The sequence below is a fragment of the Fukomys damarensis genome, unplaced genomic scaffold, assembly GCF_012274545.1.
Source record: "Fukomys damarensis isolate Sample0158 unplaced genomic scaffold, DMR_v1.0_HiC HiC_scaffold_5, whole genome shotgun sequence".
Taxonomy (NCBI): Eukaryota; Metazoa; Chordata; class Mammalia; order Rodentia; family Bathyergidae; genus Fukomys; species Fukomys damarensis.
The window spans coordinates 61,597,400-61,613,258 of NW_022900917.1; the positions used below are offsets into that span (position 1 = coordinate 61,597,400).

Here is a 15,859-nt window from a genome sequence, read left to right on the forward strand (position 1 = left end):
TAAAGGTGTAAGGAAAGTGGGAAGGGTGGGGGAAAGGTAATAAGGGAGAGGAAAAAATATGAGAAACTGAAAAAATGGAAATAAAGTGTTTGTAAATGGGGAGGGGAGGAGGGGGTGAAGGGAGGGCAGGGACAAGGGGAAAAATGAGAATCAAGACCAATTATGTAAAGGTACAGAATCCCAATGATGAATGTAATTGTATTGTATACCTAGATTGTACCAATAACCTCAATAAAAAGAAAAAAAAAAGAAAGAAATAAAAGACTAATAAAAGAATCAACCATTGTAGCAAAGTAGATGCCTTTCCAGTGTGTCCTCACCTTCCTCTGGTGGCCTTCTGTAGAACCTTCAAGCCCGCTAGACTGCAGGAGTGCCCTTCCAACTCTCTGTCCATCAAGACGGCACACTCCAAGTACACTTCACCGAAGATTCCATAGGCATCTTGCACCAGAAGGCAGACTCTGTAAAAAAGCATTCACATTTGGTCCTTGAGGAGAGTTGGATCAATACAGAGATCATAATTTCCTTCTCCTTCAGTAGAAATCTACTGTTGTCTTCACTCCAAATGGATGAGTCAGGGCAACAAGGTTAAATCAAGTACACATTTTTTTGGATTTGTATAGGCAGGTGTTTGGATAGCTAGCCACAAAATAAAGAATACTTTTTTGGCATGAAAACAAAACCATTAAGCCAAACGTGTTTGAAAAGCACATAAAGATAATAGGAACATCCTCTCAAATCAAATATATTACCACTGTTCAGGTACAGTGTCTTCTCTCCCATTTTTATCCTGTTCCTAACGAAAACAGACATTTATATGTTTTGTGGATGTTTAATACTGAAAAAAGCTTCAACATGACATTATGATGAGCTTCATAAGGACAGGTACCTATTTACAGATACACACATCCAGCAGGGTAAAAACCAGTGTCCCAGCTGGCAGTAACTTGGACATGATGGATGTCCAAGGACATGATAAGATTTTCCCCAATTTTTAGGTTCAGTGGTTGGTATTTATGAAAACCTATTTATTTATTTATTTATTTATTTATTTATTTATTTATTTATTTATTTGGGTACCAGGGATTTAACTCAGGACTTTGCATTTGAGTCATGGTGCCACTGAGCTAAATCCCCGGCCCATGAAAGCCTATTTATGCCCAAATTTCTAATACTCTGTTTGTACTTTGGGTAAATCAAGTCTTATTTACTACAAAATGATATATTCTTAGAAACAGTTTTATAGAGCCTTAAAAATTTAGCCAGAGAATAACACTACAAAATAGACTGTGGGACATAAAACTATTTTAAAGATAAAACTATAAAGGAAAACAACAGATGACAAATGAACAATGATCAAAGGAAAGTTAATTGTGAATCCATGAGTATCCAGGGCTGCATGGCAAAAGGAACAACTCTAGACTCCCTGATGAAGTCTCCCTGGTCCACAGGACACCCTGGCTTTCAGGAGAGGCAAAGAGAAATCTTTCACGAAAGAAGGCACCTCTAACTGGATTGCTAGTTTGCCATGGATTTAGAGCACCACAGTGCTCTCAAAAGAGCCACTAAATAAGAAAACAAACCATTAAGTGGGAAAAGCTTAAGAAATAATAAACCTGCTGAGGACTCAACAGATTAGAATTAATAGATATAAAATTCAGAATAACTATTTTAAAAAGTTAAACATCACACAAATAATAGGAGACAAGAAGATATAGAACATGACTTGGTAGTTTTGAAGAAGAATAAAGTAGAACTTTCAAAAAGGAAACCTGCATTCATTAAAATCATGAATTCACTGACTAAGGGTCACAAATGACTACATTCACCTGAGAGTGTGCTAATGAGACCTAGGATCTAGGTCTGAATCAGTTACTCAGAGTGCAGCCTGAGAGCTAAGAGAGAAGCAAGAGTGAAGAATGGAGAAACACAGAGGACAGAGAAGGGCTAACATGTGCCTCCTGTGGATCCAGAGGAACAAAAACGGAGGAAGGAAAAGAGGACATTTGTAATCTAGTGCCTGAGAATTTTTCCCAACTGATATATAAGACTCAGGAAGAAAAACAAATAAAAAGCTACAACTAAAAGGAAACCTATTCTAATACATATGCTTTCATGGAAATAGAGAACACCAAAGGCAACAAGATTTTATTTATTATTTTGTGTGTGGTACTGGGTATGGAACCCATCCCCCACAACTAAGCTACATCCCCAAACCTTTAAAAAAAAACTTCATTTTGAGACAGGGTCTTGGTAAGTCACTAAATTGACCAGGCTAGGCCTGAACTAATTATATTTCTGCTTTAGCCTCCCAGTGTGCTGGAAGAAAAACAGCTGCATGCTGTGTTATCCTAAGAATGGACATGTATAGTTCAGTTATAAATTCACCGGAACTTAGTCAGTCTTAGTTAGCTAGAGAAGTATTTATATATAATTGATTTATATGAGCTGAATTTTCTCTGCTTTTGTCTGTTTCTTTCTCTGCCCATCCCCACCCCTCTCTTCTTCCCTCCTTCCCTCTTTGCCTCCCTCATGTACTGATGATTGGCCCTAGAGCCTCTGGACTATGCTCTATCTCCACTGCTCCCCCTCGCCCTCAAGACATAGTTTCCCTAAATTTCCCGGGCTTGGTTCAAACTTGCAATCCTCCTGCCTCAGCCTTCCAGGATTATAGGCATGTACCACCATGCCTGGCTGAGATTTTAAAAGCAAGAAGCACATGTATGTACGCACAAACTTAAAATTTACCCAAGTGGTCTAGCATCTTTTAGCAAGAAGAACAAAATGAGGGCTGAGGATTTAGCTCAGTGGTTCTGCTGCCTGCCTTGCAAGCACAAGGACCTGAGTTTGATTCCCAGTACCCAAAAAAGAAGAAGAAGAAGATTTCAAAAGAACAACTTTAAAGGAGTGAAATTTTGCTTTACATCAAACTTTTACAAAATCAGGACTTTGAGTCAGGGTTTCACTATCTAATATAGGCTGGCCTTGAACTCCTAATCCTGCCTCTGCCTCAAGTGCTGGGATTACAGTTGTGTACTACCATACCTAAGTTATTTTTAGAATCAGCAAAACTATCTTTGAAGGATGGTGGTAAAGCATTTTCTACCTTCAGAGCCTGAAATATTTAGTAAGTATTAGGGTAATTAATAAATGCTTAAATTATGTACTTAAGAAGCACAAAAATATCTTGGAAAATGGGTCTAAGATACTAGAAGTATTAATGATGAAAATATAAACAATTAATAATAATAAATGTGGGATAAAAATAACAGTACAGTTCATAATATTAACTAAGGAATACAGAGATGAAAAACCGGTAATGGGTAGCATGAAAGTCAAATAGGGATGACAATTTCAAATATTTCCAAGTCTTCATATTACCCTGTATGTAAAGTTATTAACATAAGTATAGTATGTATGGTAAAATTTCAGGGGAAATTACTAAAAGAAGAGAAACCGGGAATATATAACTTCCAAGTCACTGCAGGAAAAATGGAATGAGAATTATAGGCAAAAAATAAAAACAAAAATAATGAGGAAAAAAAAGCATAAAAAAGCAAAAAAAACTAATTTTTTTTATTTTTGAGACAGGGTCTCACTATGTAGTTGAGACTGACCTGGAACTCACTATGTAGCTCAGGCTGGTCTTGAACTCACAGCGATCCTTCTGCCTCAGCCTCCCGAGTGCTGGGATTACAGGCGTGAGCCACCACGCCTGGCTGGAACTAATTTTTCATTCATTTTTCCTACCCTCTCACTAGGACCTGAAGTCTGACTTAGGTTCCAGCATGCTATGTGAGAGCAGGAATGAAAATAAACATTTTTATGTTGATTACTCCAGTTTAAGTTTTTATTTTGAGATAGGGTCTTGATAACTGGCTAAATTGCCCTGGCTAAGCTTAAATTTGCAATCCTGCATCAGCCTCCAGACTTCTGGGATTACAGGTGTAAGCCACCAAGCCCAGCTAAAACTGTCTTTGTTTATAGACCATCCTCCTCACCCCCTAGCCATCTCTCCCCACACTTTTCTCTCTATTACATGTTTAAATAGGTAAGTCAAGACAGACCCTTGGCAACCAGGACATAGAGATGGGACCAGGCTGCATTTCCTCAGGAGGAGGTCCCAGACTTCCCTGTAAAAGGTAGAGCAAAGAGGCTCTATGCAGGCTTCACTCATCACATTAAGGCTTACTTGTCTACTACTGATACCTGATTCTACAGGTTAAGGGTTATTATTTGTTAATATTTTAAAGACAAAAATCCCTGTGAATCCAAAGTTCCTCTTTTTCTGTTGTGCTGGAAGGGAGAGGTGATGAACTGGCAAGTACCTTTGTCTGTAGTTTGCTATGGCATTTGCCTTTATCTCAAACAACCTACCATGTATGGGTGTTCTTGTTTGTTGCTCCTCTCTAGAGAGATGATTTATCACTCTAGTCCTTCTTTTGTTCACTCCAGGCCATACCCCTCTCCCACATGGCTTCACTCACACAGCCGTGTCTCAGCGACATGTGGGCTCAGGCCTCAGGTACAGTCATTAGCCCTACTGGTCTGACAGGATTGGAACGGGCATTCAACATTGCGCCTGATAGTTAGCTTATCAGCAGTACACACCAAATTTCATCCACTTGTCAATGCTTTCTGCTTGGTGGAACCCTATCTCCTAAATCAATGCTGGAGTGACAGGTCTGAGCAGAAAAGGGCCACATGATGGACTTGTTTTTCCTGAACCACCAGATATTTACCATAAATTATATCATATTCAGTAAAACCTGATGGCTTTAAAGGGAGACAGCATTTTGTTAAAAACTGTGGCCCTTGCCAAACTGACTTACCTGAATGAGCTGGAGTTTACTCATTTTAACATGGGAATTTCAAATTAGTACATAGAAAGCTTTAGTAAGCATTAGATTGAATGAAATAGGGCAGAGGTGGTGAACCTGTGGCATGCATGTTATTGTATTTCTCTTTTAAGACAAAAGATGTCAATATGTGAGTTGTTTTTCTAAACTAAAACCTTGCTATTCAAGTTTAATTAAAGTATTGGCACTTTGCAATAAATAAGTGGTTTGAGTTTGAGTTTGCCACTCAGTCTCTAAGAGGTTTGTTGTCACTGATATAGGGCTAGGCAAAGTGAATGACGCAAGTAGAGAAATTATTCCTTAGTGGGGCATGTACCGGAGATTGAACTCTGGGCCTTGCGCTTGCGAGGCAGGTACGGGTCCACTGAGCTAAATCCCCAGCCCCTACCTATTTTTTTTTTCCTGTACCGGGGATCAAATTCTGGTCTTTGTGCTTGCAAGGCAGGTGGCACAACCACTGAGCTAAATTACCAGCCCCCAGTGTTTTGTTTTGTTTCTGTACTGGGACTGAGCTCAGGGTCTACAAAGTGAGCTATATCTCCCCTATTTTATTGTTTATTTTGAGACAAGCTCTTGCTAATGTCCCTAAATTGTGCTCAAATTTGCCATCCGCCTGCCTCACCCTCCTGGAGAGTAGCAGGAATTACAGGCATGTACCACCATGCCCAATTTGTTTCAATTTTTATAATAAAACTTCATAATTTTCTATATACAGTTATTATACATATTGTAGTAAATCTGTGTCTAGATTGTATATGATTTTGTTTCCCTTTTTTTTAGTCTGAGGATTGAACTGAAGACCTTGTGCTTGCAAGCCAGGTGTGGTGCCACTGAGCTAAATCCTCAGCTTCTTTACTATTTTCAGTGGTAGTTGTGTTTGTTGTCATGTGTATAAACTACAATTGACATATACTGAACTTGTGTAACCCAACCTTATTATGCTTTTTGTTATCCTTTTTATGTAGTTTTATGTAATCATTATGAAATGATTTATGAAGTGTTGATTTTGCTTCTTTATCCTTTTGCTTTTCATTTATTTATTTTTTCTGACTATTATTTAGGATCTTTAGAACAATGCAAATGAGAAGCCAGTGACTTTGGGCATCCTTGTTCTTCATTTTGAAGAAAATGTCTTCAGAGTTTTATAGTTAAGAATATTTTCAATAGCTTTTGTAGATATCCTTCATTTGATTTGGGGCTCCTACTTTGTTAAGATTTGTTTTCATCAAAAATGGCTGCTGAATCTTATTAATGAATTTTCTGTATTAATTGAAATGACAATATATTTTCCCTCCTTAATGTAGAAAATGACAATTATATAGTTGTTACAAGTATTAATTTTTCACATAAGTAAAGCTAAGGCTAGGTGTGGTACTTGTAAGGTGGAGATAGAAGGATGACCAGGAGTTGAACTACACTGAAAGTCCCTGCCTCAAAAAACAAACAAAAAATGGAAGTAGGGCGGGGGATTTAGCTCTGTGGTTCCACCACCTGCCTTGTAAGCACAAGGACCTGAGTTTGATCCCCCGTACCAAAACAAACACACAGAAAAAGGAAGTAACAATAAGCTCCTACTTGCTGTTTTTTTTTATTTTGGATTCTTATATCCATATCAATGAGTGATACTGGACTTTAATTTTACTTTTCAGCACAAAACTGAAACTACTCTATTTTTCTTTGATTTTTAATCTTTTTTAAATTCATTTTTTTAAAATTAAATTTAAAAATTTTATTAGTATATATTTGCAGTACATAGTGATTACATTCATTGTGGGTACTAGTATTTTTAATTTTATGCCTTTATTTTCTTTAAAATTAACTCATCAATGATATTGTACACATTTTGATAGTATTTTTGTTATTTTTCGGTTGCATTTTAAAATTTCTATTCTTATTTCTTTGATTCATGAATTATTTGGAAGTATTTAAAATTTTTCTGTAAGGACTTAAAATACATTTGTTTGTGTTATTAATTCCAATTTAATTGAAGTAAAATGAAAGAATTATTATTAATATTATATTTTTGAGACAGATTAACCCAGACTGGCTCTGAACGCTCAATCCTCCTGCCTCTGCCTCCTAAAGCCCAATACATAATTGGTTTTTGTGAAAGTTTCATGTGAGAAGAATGAATACGCTCTAGCTGTTGGATAGGAGGTTTTATGCATGATCTATACGTAAAGTCAATTAAGTGGCTTTCAAATTATATCTTTATTGCATTTATGGGTTTATTTCACTGGTCAGTTACTGCATTAGCCATATATTTCTGTATACAAAATTATCCCACAAATTAGAAGCTTTATTATTGCTTTGGTATGGATGGGTCAGAGATTCGTGGTCTTGACAGCAGATGGTTAACGCCAGAGCCTGTTCTATCTGTACTGTGTTACCCACCAAAAAGCCTTTACAAACTAGGGTTTATTACCCTTATTTCACACATAGAAAACTAAACACCAGAAAGGCTTCTTATCTTACACAAGATCATTGTTAGTGTTTCAGCAGTGTGATAAAATACTGCAGATAATCAACAGAAAGAGGAAAGGTTCATTTTGGTTCAAAGTTTTGGAAGTTTTAATCCATGACTAGTTGGCCCTGTTGCTTTTGGGCCCATGGTAAGGCAGCATACTGTGGTGGGGAGAACATGGTAGAGCAAAGCTGCTTATCTCATACCCAGGAAGTAAAAGAGAGAAAGAAGAGGTTGAGGCCCCACTATTGCCTTCAAGGGCACAATCCCAATCCAGAAAACTTCCTCCTAGGTCAGTGATGGTGAACCTTTTAGAGACTGAGTGTCCAACTTCAGCACAAACCCACTTATTTATCACAAAGTGCCAACACTACAATTAAACCTGAATATCAAGGTTTTAGTTTAGGAAAAAAAAAAGACTCATACCTTTGTGTATATTTTGGATTCAAACTATAGCAATCATACAAGCTTAAAATAAATGCAATGAAATAGAAAAGTGGAGTTACCAGGCTAGTTTTTGGATCTAAATCTTCATCAGAGTAAAGTGCAGGTGAAAGTGATCTCCTCTCTATACGGTTTCATTGTTTATTCAGTACTGGGGATTAAGCCTAGGGTCTTCACACTAAGCTACTCCCCCAACTATTTTTTTTTCCTTTTTATTTTGAGACAAGGTCTTGCTAAGTCATTCAGTTCTCTAGGCTGGGCTTGAACTTGCAATTCTCTGGCCTCATTTTCCAAGATACTGAAATTATAGGTGTGTGCCACTATGGTTGCCTTTTATTTTATTTTATTTTAATTTGTTTAAATGTAAATAACCAATGTAGATAATGGCCATCCTATTGGACAGCATTGTCTAAAAGCATAAGAATTTGTAGAGCTCCAATACTTAATTGGTTATTCAAGTTTTTCAAGAGCAGTGAATAACAGGTGATTGACAATATTAGGAAAATCACAGCACAATTGAAGAAGTTATTTAAATAAAATCCCAAAGTGGGTAAGGTAGGGCAAAGGAAATAAGGGAAAAAAATATGAGAAAATGAAAGAGTGGAAATAAAATATTTGTAAATAGGGAAGGGAGGGGGTGGTGAAGGGAGGGCAGTGACAAGGGCAAAAAATGATAACCAAGATGTTATGTAAAGGTACAGGATCCCAATGATGAATGTAACTGCACTGTATACCTAAAATGTACCAATAAATTCAAAGAGAGAAAAAAATAAAATTCCATTTAAACTATTTTCAAATTGTTGTATCAAACATTAATACACATAAAATGTTAACAGGAGCTCCTTGAAAATCACTATCACCATAATGCTAGCAATATTTTTCCTAAAATGTATTTTAGCAGATCTGTGGAGAAAAATATATCAAAATCATATGCAACTATTGCTATGTTTAAACTTCTTGAGAAATATAATATTTTATATTCAAGAACACCAGGAAATCCTGAATGGTCATGTGAAAATCATAAACCTATACACCATGAAGAAATATTTATAATCTTTAATGTAAGAAATATTTAGTTGGTGATTTAATATTTAGTATATATATTAATATTTAATAAAATATATATACAGAATAAAATCATTCCTCATCGTTCTGTGACTGGAGAAAAAGGAAAATTTTACAAAAACTTTGGATTCTTTCAGTATGGACAATTCTCAAAATACTAAATCAGAAGTTCTGTTCATTCAACCTAGCTATCCACATTCTAGATATCTTCCTAAAGGAGTGAAGGACACATATTACAGTAACATGTGCATATTCATGGTTATAGCAGCATAATTCCTAATAGTTATATCTTGGAAGCAGCCCATATATCCATCAACAGAAGACTGGATAAAGAAAATGTGGCATTTATACACAATAGAGTACTACTCTGCTATAAAGAAGAAATTTGAGTCATTTGTAGGAAAATGGATACAATTTGAGACAATAATGTTAAGTGAAATAAATCAGACATACAAGCTTAAATATTGCATAGTTTCTCTTATATGAGAACCCTGAAGCATAAGTAATTAAAAAGCAAAATAAAGAATAGATAATAGGAAAAAGATTTTTTGCAAAGGAGAAGGGGACCAAGAAATGTGAGAGAAGGGATGTAAAAAACTTAAAATGTATTGTGTACACATAACATAACCCCCATGATGAATGTAATTATTATGTACTATAGACATGTACCAATAAAGATAAACATTTGAAAGAAAACATTAGGATTCTCTGCCTTATAACTAGGACTGGTCCAAACAAGTAAAAAGTTACAATTCTTCAAAATTAAGATGAAGTTATGGCCTTTGGTTTCTACAAAAATGAAGTAAATTAGCTAAAGTGAAAAAATGTTCAAATCTGATTTAACCTTAGGAATCAAGGGCAAAAAAAAAGTTATGTACAAATTCCGACTATGTTGCCCCACTACCTCCCACTTCCCACTGTTTCTGATGAGAACTCAGTAGTTTATTGGGAGTCATTGGTTTTCAACATTTTGACTAGGACATGTCTAGATGTGGTGGATATGCTTGATTTTATCTTTCTAGTACTTCCCTAACGTTCTTGGATCAGCAGATCAAAGTTTTTCATAAAATTTGAGAACAATTTAATCAGTATTTTGTCAAAAACTTTTCTGCACCACCCTCCTTTCCTCTGGGGCTCTCATCACGTGTATGTCGATGCTCTCCCTGGTGTCCTATGTATCTTGAAAGTTGTCCTTTGCTGTCTTCATTCTTTTTCCTCTCTCTCTCTCTCTCTCTCTCTCTCTCCCTCTCTCCTTCAGGTTACATAATCTTCACTACCAGCCTCAAGTTCACGAATTCTCACTTCTGCCATCTCAAATGTACTACTGAGCCCCTCTATTTTTCATTTTGATTTTTTTAGTATAACTCTTTTCAACTCTAGAATTTCCATTTGGTTCTTTTTACAGTTATCTTTCTTTCTTTTTTCCAGTACTGGGGATTAAACCCAGGGTCTTTGCATTGAACTACATTCCCAGTACTTTTTAAGTTTTTGAAACAGGGTCTCATCAAGTTGCTAAATTGCCCAGCCTGAGCTTGAATTTGTAGTCCTCCTGCCTAAGCCTCATGTGTTATCACTCCTAGCTTATAGTTTATATCTTTTGTTTAAAAGTAGGATACTTTGAATTTTTTATTAACACAAATTTTACTAGACATTGTTATCACACATACTTGTTCTTTAATTTTTCAGACAGGGTTTATTTTAGTTCTTTGATACTTTTTAAATGGGTGATTAGAAATCTATTCAGTCCAATAACTGGCCCTTTCCAAAAGTAGTTTCCCTTTTCTTTCTCTTCCCTTCCTTCCTTTTTCCTCTGCTCATTCTTCTTCCATTTCTCCTTTCAAAATTTTTGTTTTTGAACAAGGTCTTGCTAAGTTGCCCAGGCTGACTCCAAACTCATGATCTTCCTACCTCAGTCTCCTGTGTAGCTGAGACAATAGGCCTAAGCTACCATGCCTTGTCCTAAAAGCAGTTTCTATTGTGTATCTCAGCACTCCTATCCTCCACGTATGGGTCACACATTATTATTTATTTTTATGCCTTGTAACTTTGGTGACAATTGGACATTTCTGATAATGGATTATAGCAACTCTGGGGGGGTTGATGATGCTGTTGTTTATGTGGTTGTATAGTGGTTTGTCTGAACTAACTCTATGAAGTTTATTTCCCCTGTGGGGTGCAGTCTCTGATATTTCTGCTCAGATTTGGTGGGGGGCGTCCATTTTTATGTCATCTCCACATCAACATAAGCCATTTATTGGCGAAAGTTCATGCTTAAGTCCCCTCTGCCAGTTTGATTTTGACTCTATCATAGGTTGTATGGCTTGGAGGTGCTATCATGGCTCAAGGAGTTTAGGTTTTAGCCCTTAACTCTCCTCTAGGGATTGGATTTGCCCTCTCTAGTCATTCCAGTGAGGGTGAGGGTGAGGGTGAGGTTTATGGTGGATTTCTGTAGTTTTATTTTAAATCTTGTCTTCCTAGCGGGTGTTTCTGGTCAGAAAAGGTTATTGTTCATGCGGTGGTCAGAGCTGTTGAGTCAGTAAGGCCTTCACCCTTTGCTGACTGATTTAACTCCTCCCTATGGGCTGCTCTGACTGCTCCTGCATGGGTACACGGGAGCACTTATGCACAGCCTTCACGACTCCTAGGCTTGACTAGGATCCCAGGAGGGCTCTTCCTGCCTAACCTTTTTCTGTGATTCTCTCTGTAAGCTTACTGCTTTGCTATTTGCTGGCTGCTAAGGTATTATGGAACTACACTCTGAATTGTTCTCTGACTGAATCTCCATGATTTTCAATGGTAACCTTGGGCACAGAATTCTCCCATTCTGTTCTAAGTAAAGTCAGCCCCTTTAGGCAGTGCTATATTACTTTTCTTACAGCCTGCCTCCCTGAGGCAAAAGCTCTGGGCTTTTATAAATATAACTTTGAGCTTTTTTGGGGGGGTACTGGGTATTGAACTTGGGTCCCTGTGCTTGCAAGGCAAGGCAGATGGTGGAACTACTGAGCTAAATCCCTAGCCCCTATAAATATAACTTTGATTTTAAGTTAAGAACAATACATGAGAATTTCCAAATATTATCTTTCCCCCTTATATCTGCTTTCTCCTATTGTTGTAGTCTTAAGTTTTGTGTCCTCCCAAAATTCTTAGGTTGAAATTGTTACTCCCAAATTGATGTCATTAGGAGGTGGGACTTCTAGAAGTACATGTGAGAGAGATTCATGTTGTTTATGAGCCACTTAGTATATGATATTTTGTTATAGTTTGAATGGAATAGTTTGAGTGTGTTTCTGGGCTTCTTTCAGTTTCTCAAACATGGAAAAGCACTTTCCCATACTAGGGTTTCACATATATTGTGTTCTTTCCACTATTTTTACTGCGGGCTGCTGCTTCTTCAGGTTCAGCTTAAAGATCACTTTCCTTAAGAAGCCTTTCTTGACCACGCTGGTTAGAATAGCTCACCTCATCACCCCAGAATAGTCCCTCCCAGCACTCGCTAAGCTGTGTGTCAGGTTTTTCTCACCAGGGAAGTGCAGAAGGGACTACTTAGCTCACCACCTAGCACCTCATAGAGGGCCTAGCTCAGAGGCAACCCAGTTGTGTTTGGTAGATAAATGGATGGATCACAGATTTACCAGAAGGCCAAGGCTGTTTTGGAACCCAATGACAAACTCCTAAGTGCTTTAGTTATTAAGAATCTTGTGACTCTTCATGGCTCTGGGACTCTCTATGCCTTACTACATATTTTTCACTGTCATTACCTGGCTTTATAGTTTTGTACTTGCTTTATTTATTGTGTTCAAGCAAATAAAAATATCTCTTAGGGGAAAAAATAATTCACACCTAATCTACAAATTCAGAATGGATAATTTCTGGCCACTCTCAAAATTCATAAATGAGGGATAAAGAGTCATTCTGATTTTTCACTGACACATACTTAGTGTCCAAAGGATCTTTATTTCCAACAGAAGCAAAACAAAGAAACAGAAGATCAACTTCCAGGGTAGCATAGTGAAGACACTGAAGATTTTTTTTCCCTAGTAAAGAAATATTTAACTGGATAAAATTATAAAAGAAAACCATTTAAAATCTCTGGAAATTGTCCTAAGGTCATACAACAAACAGAAAAACATTTCATCAATGGAATAAAGAAAATCTAACAGTAAGAAGGGCAAATCTATGACCACGGAGCCATACCTACAACCAATAAATTCATCTTATAGAAGCTACTCTAAGACTTTACACTAGAGGGTACATTCAAGATTGGTCCCTCTGTCCAGACTCCAGTTTAGGGGACATTCACACTGGCCACCAGCCTCTCTTTATCACCCAGTGAGGTTGGCAGACCAAGAATACTGACCCAGTTGTCCCACCTCAGATCATCCATTGGTTAGGGGTTCCACACGGAAGAAGTAAGCTCATTAAGAGAAGTGCTAGCCCTCCACAGTGCTCACTCTAAAGCAAAGTGTCATATTAGCAGAAGAGGCCACTGTTTCCATTTCCAGTTCCTATGAAATGGGATATGCACTGAAAGAAAGGGAGTAGGTGGGGATGGAGAGGGAAAAAACTACATGAAAAGAGGGACAGAAAGGCACCATCTTCCGGCTGGATACAACTAGCACCTAGTAAGGCCAAGTGAGGCATGGTGACCATGAGGAGCCTGTGTAAGGAGGCTGACCTGTTCAGGATCTACAGTGGTGAACAGTGGCTTCACGTGCCAGCTCACCTTCCCCTTTCCTCAATGAGAAAATTCTGGGCTTCCATTCAAGGGTGTCAAATAGAACAATATCCTGATAAAATTTCTGCTTCAAAAATGAAACTTTTAGGACTGGGTGGAGGATGGTTTGAATAAGAAACTCAAAGTGGGGTTCACAGGCCAAGTCTACTGGCTGATACATTTTCACGGTTTATACAGCGTGAAATATTTTTAAAAATTAGTGATCTTAATTAAAAATTGGAAGAGTTCACATAAAATTCAAATTTCCTATTGTCCTGAGGAACTTACAGCTCTGGTGGTAGTGAGTCCACCAATGCCTACAGATTTTAGAGCCTATGGTGGCTGTTCTTCAGGTAAGACCTGGGCTTTTCAGCTCACTCTGTGCAGTTCCCTCCACACCTGGTCCCCAGTCCTCACACCAGTGCCCCTGTATGCCTCCATGGCCTCTGACAGCATGTGAGAATGCATGAAAGGAACATTCCAAGGTAGAGACAGAAAAGTGGAGCAACAGATGGGGACAGGGTGAATATACAATGGCTAGGGTTTCTAAGGAGGTGAGTAGCTGTGGAGGAACCTCAGGGACAAGCAGCCAGATGTGGGTCTCACTTCAGAGAACAGACAAGCTGTGGAACTGAGTGACTTCAGTCAGTAAGGGTGTAGGCAAGGGCTGAGCTGATTAACATGAAGCTGGAAGTTCAAACTGCTCAGTGGAGGATGTGACTCAAAACAGGATGACAATTTACACATAGAAGGGCTAGGGTACTGGCCGTGCTGGCATCACTGACCAGCACACAAAGCAATCTGGGCTCAGATTTCTTTTATTGGTATGCCAGTGGGCAAGAAAAACACAGACATTCAGTCACATCAAACTTCCTGCAGCTAGTGACAGGTGAACTAAGGCTATAGGTGACTTTCTATGTCCCACATAGAACTGAGCACTCTTGGGTACTCTGCAACTAAGGTGAGAGGAACGCTGCTATTTTCAGGAAAAATTAACAGACAAATGTTTAGATCAGTAAAGAGAAAAATGTCGTATGGGGAAGAAACAGAATGTTAATGGACAGAATAAGAGCCCTGGAACGTTATTCACTCCATGAGACAAAAGTTCTTGTACTGACACTTTGACAAGCGAGTTTCACTGACTTAATATTAAGATCAACGCTACTCCCATGTGTAAAAGAAAGAGCCTCATCCAAATAAGCTGCGTGTTTTCATGACTCTCGGCATGGGAAGCCAGCATGGCCTGGGGAAAAGGCTCTGTTTTGAGCTCTGATGCTGATGTATGTGGGCTAGCAACTGTGTAACCTAACTTCATTTGCTTCATGCTCCAGTCCTGCACCTCTTCTGTGCTCAAAATCTTAATTTTCTTTTCTTTTTTTTTCCAAAATCTTAGTTTTCTTCTCACATCAAAAGGAGTCCTGTTGTTAGAGGCTTTCATGTGTGTGTGCATCTTTATAAAGGGAAGGGCTCAGAGGGAGGGACCTGAGAACAGCTGAAGACACACTGCTGTGGCCAGCTAGGACTTCCTCACATGGGAAGCCAGGTTGTGCTGGGCCATATACACAAACCGCACAGATCAGCTACTACAGTTTTGCTTTGTAAGGTAAAGCTCCATTCTGGATAAAGCAAGATATAACTATTGAAATGCTCATTGTCTACAGCTCGCCTCTGCCCTCAGTCAGCCACAACCATCTCTCCTAGATAGGAAGACAGAAAGCAGTCAGAAGGTAGATTCAGTAGAGCAGTGTCCCATGTATCTCCTGTGTTTCAGCAGTCAGAAGCCATTCATAAGACTTTGAGTCTGCATTTCTGGGCTATGAGGGTGAGGCCTGGACCATGTTGGAAGGATTCACAGAAATTTATGCCAAATGCAATCACATGCCACGGAGCATTCTCAGCAACATAAAATTATACAGATAAGAGGTTTGTTGTTCCACCACAGCCATATCATGTTGGAAGTGTAAAAGTCCATTATGGAGTTAATGTTTGTCTTTCAGGAATTTTTCTTCCCTGCTCTTATCAGCTTAATGTTACATCTTGTGCACTAGGGAGTATTTCAAAAATTAAAAAACATGATCATCTGTAAAGGCCCCAGAAAAAATTACAAGGAAAGCAAAATTGGGTTTGTAGAGAGAGAGAGATTTAAGGAGTACAATTTAATTTCTCTCTGAAAATTTCAGTGCCCCACCACCACCTATGAGACTTCCCTTTCTTTCATTCACTGGTTCAACATCCACAAGCAAGGGAGCCAGAGAAACAGCAGGTATGTGTGTGTCCGTGTGGCGGGAGGTGGGGGGGTGGGCGGAATAGAGG

General features: G+C 38.2%; 1 protein-coding gene across 1 annotated transcript in view; it reads right to left on the minus strand.

Annotated features, from left to right (window-relative positions):
- Spidr (scaffold protein involved in DNA repair) overlaps positions 1–15,859 on the minus strand; it is a 331,648-nt gene that overhangs the window by 61,448 nt on the left and 254,341 nt on the right. The window contains exon 8 of the mRNA XM_033760739.1: positions 321–461. Within this exon, the coding sequence (XP_033616630.1) occupies positions 321–461 (141 nt within the window). The remainder of the gene's footprint in view (positions 1–320; positions 462–15,859) is intronic.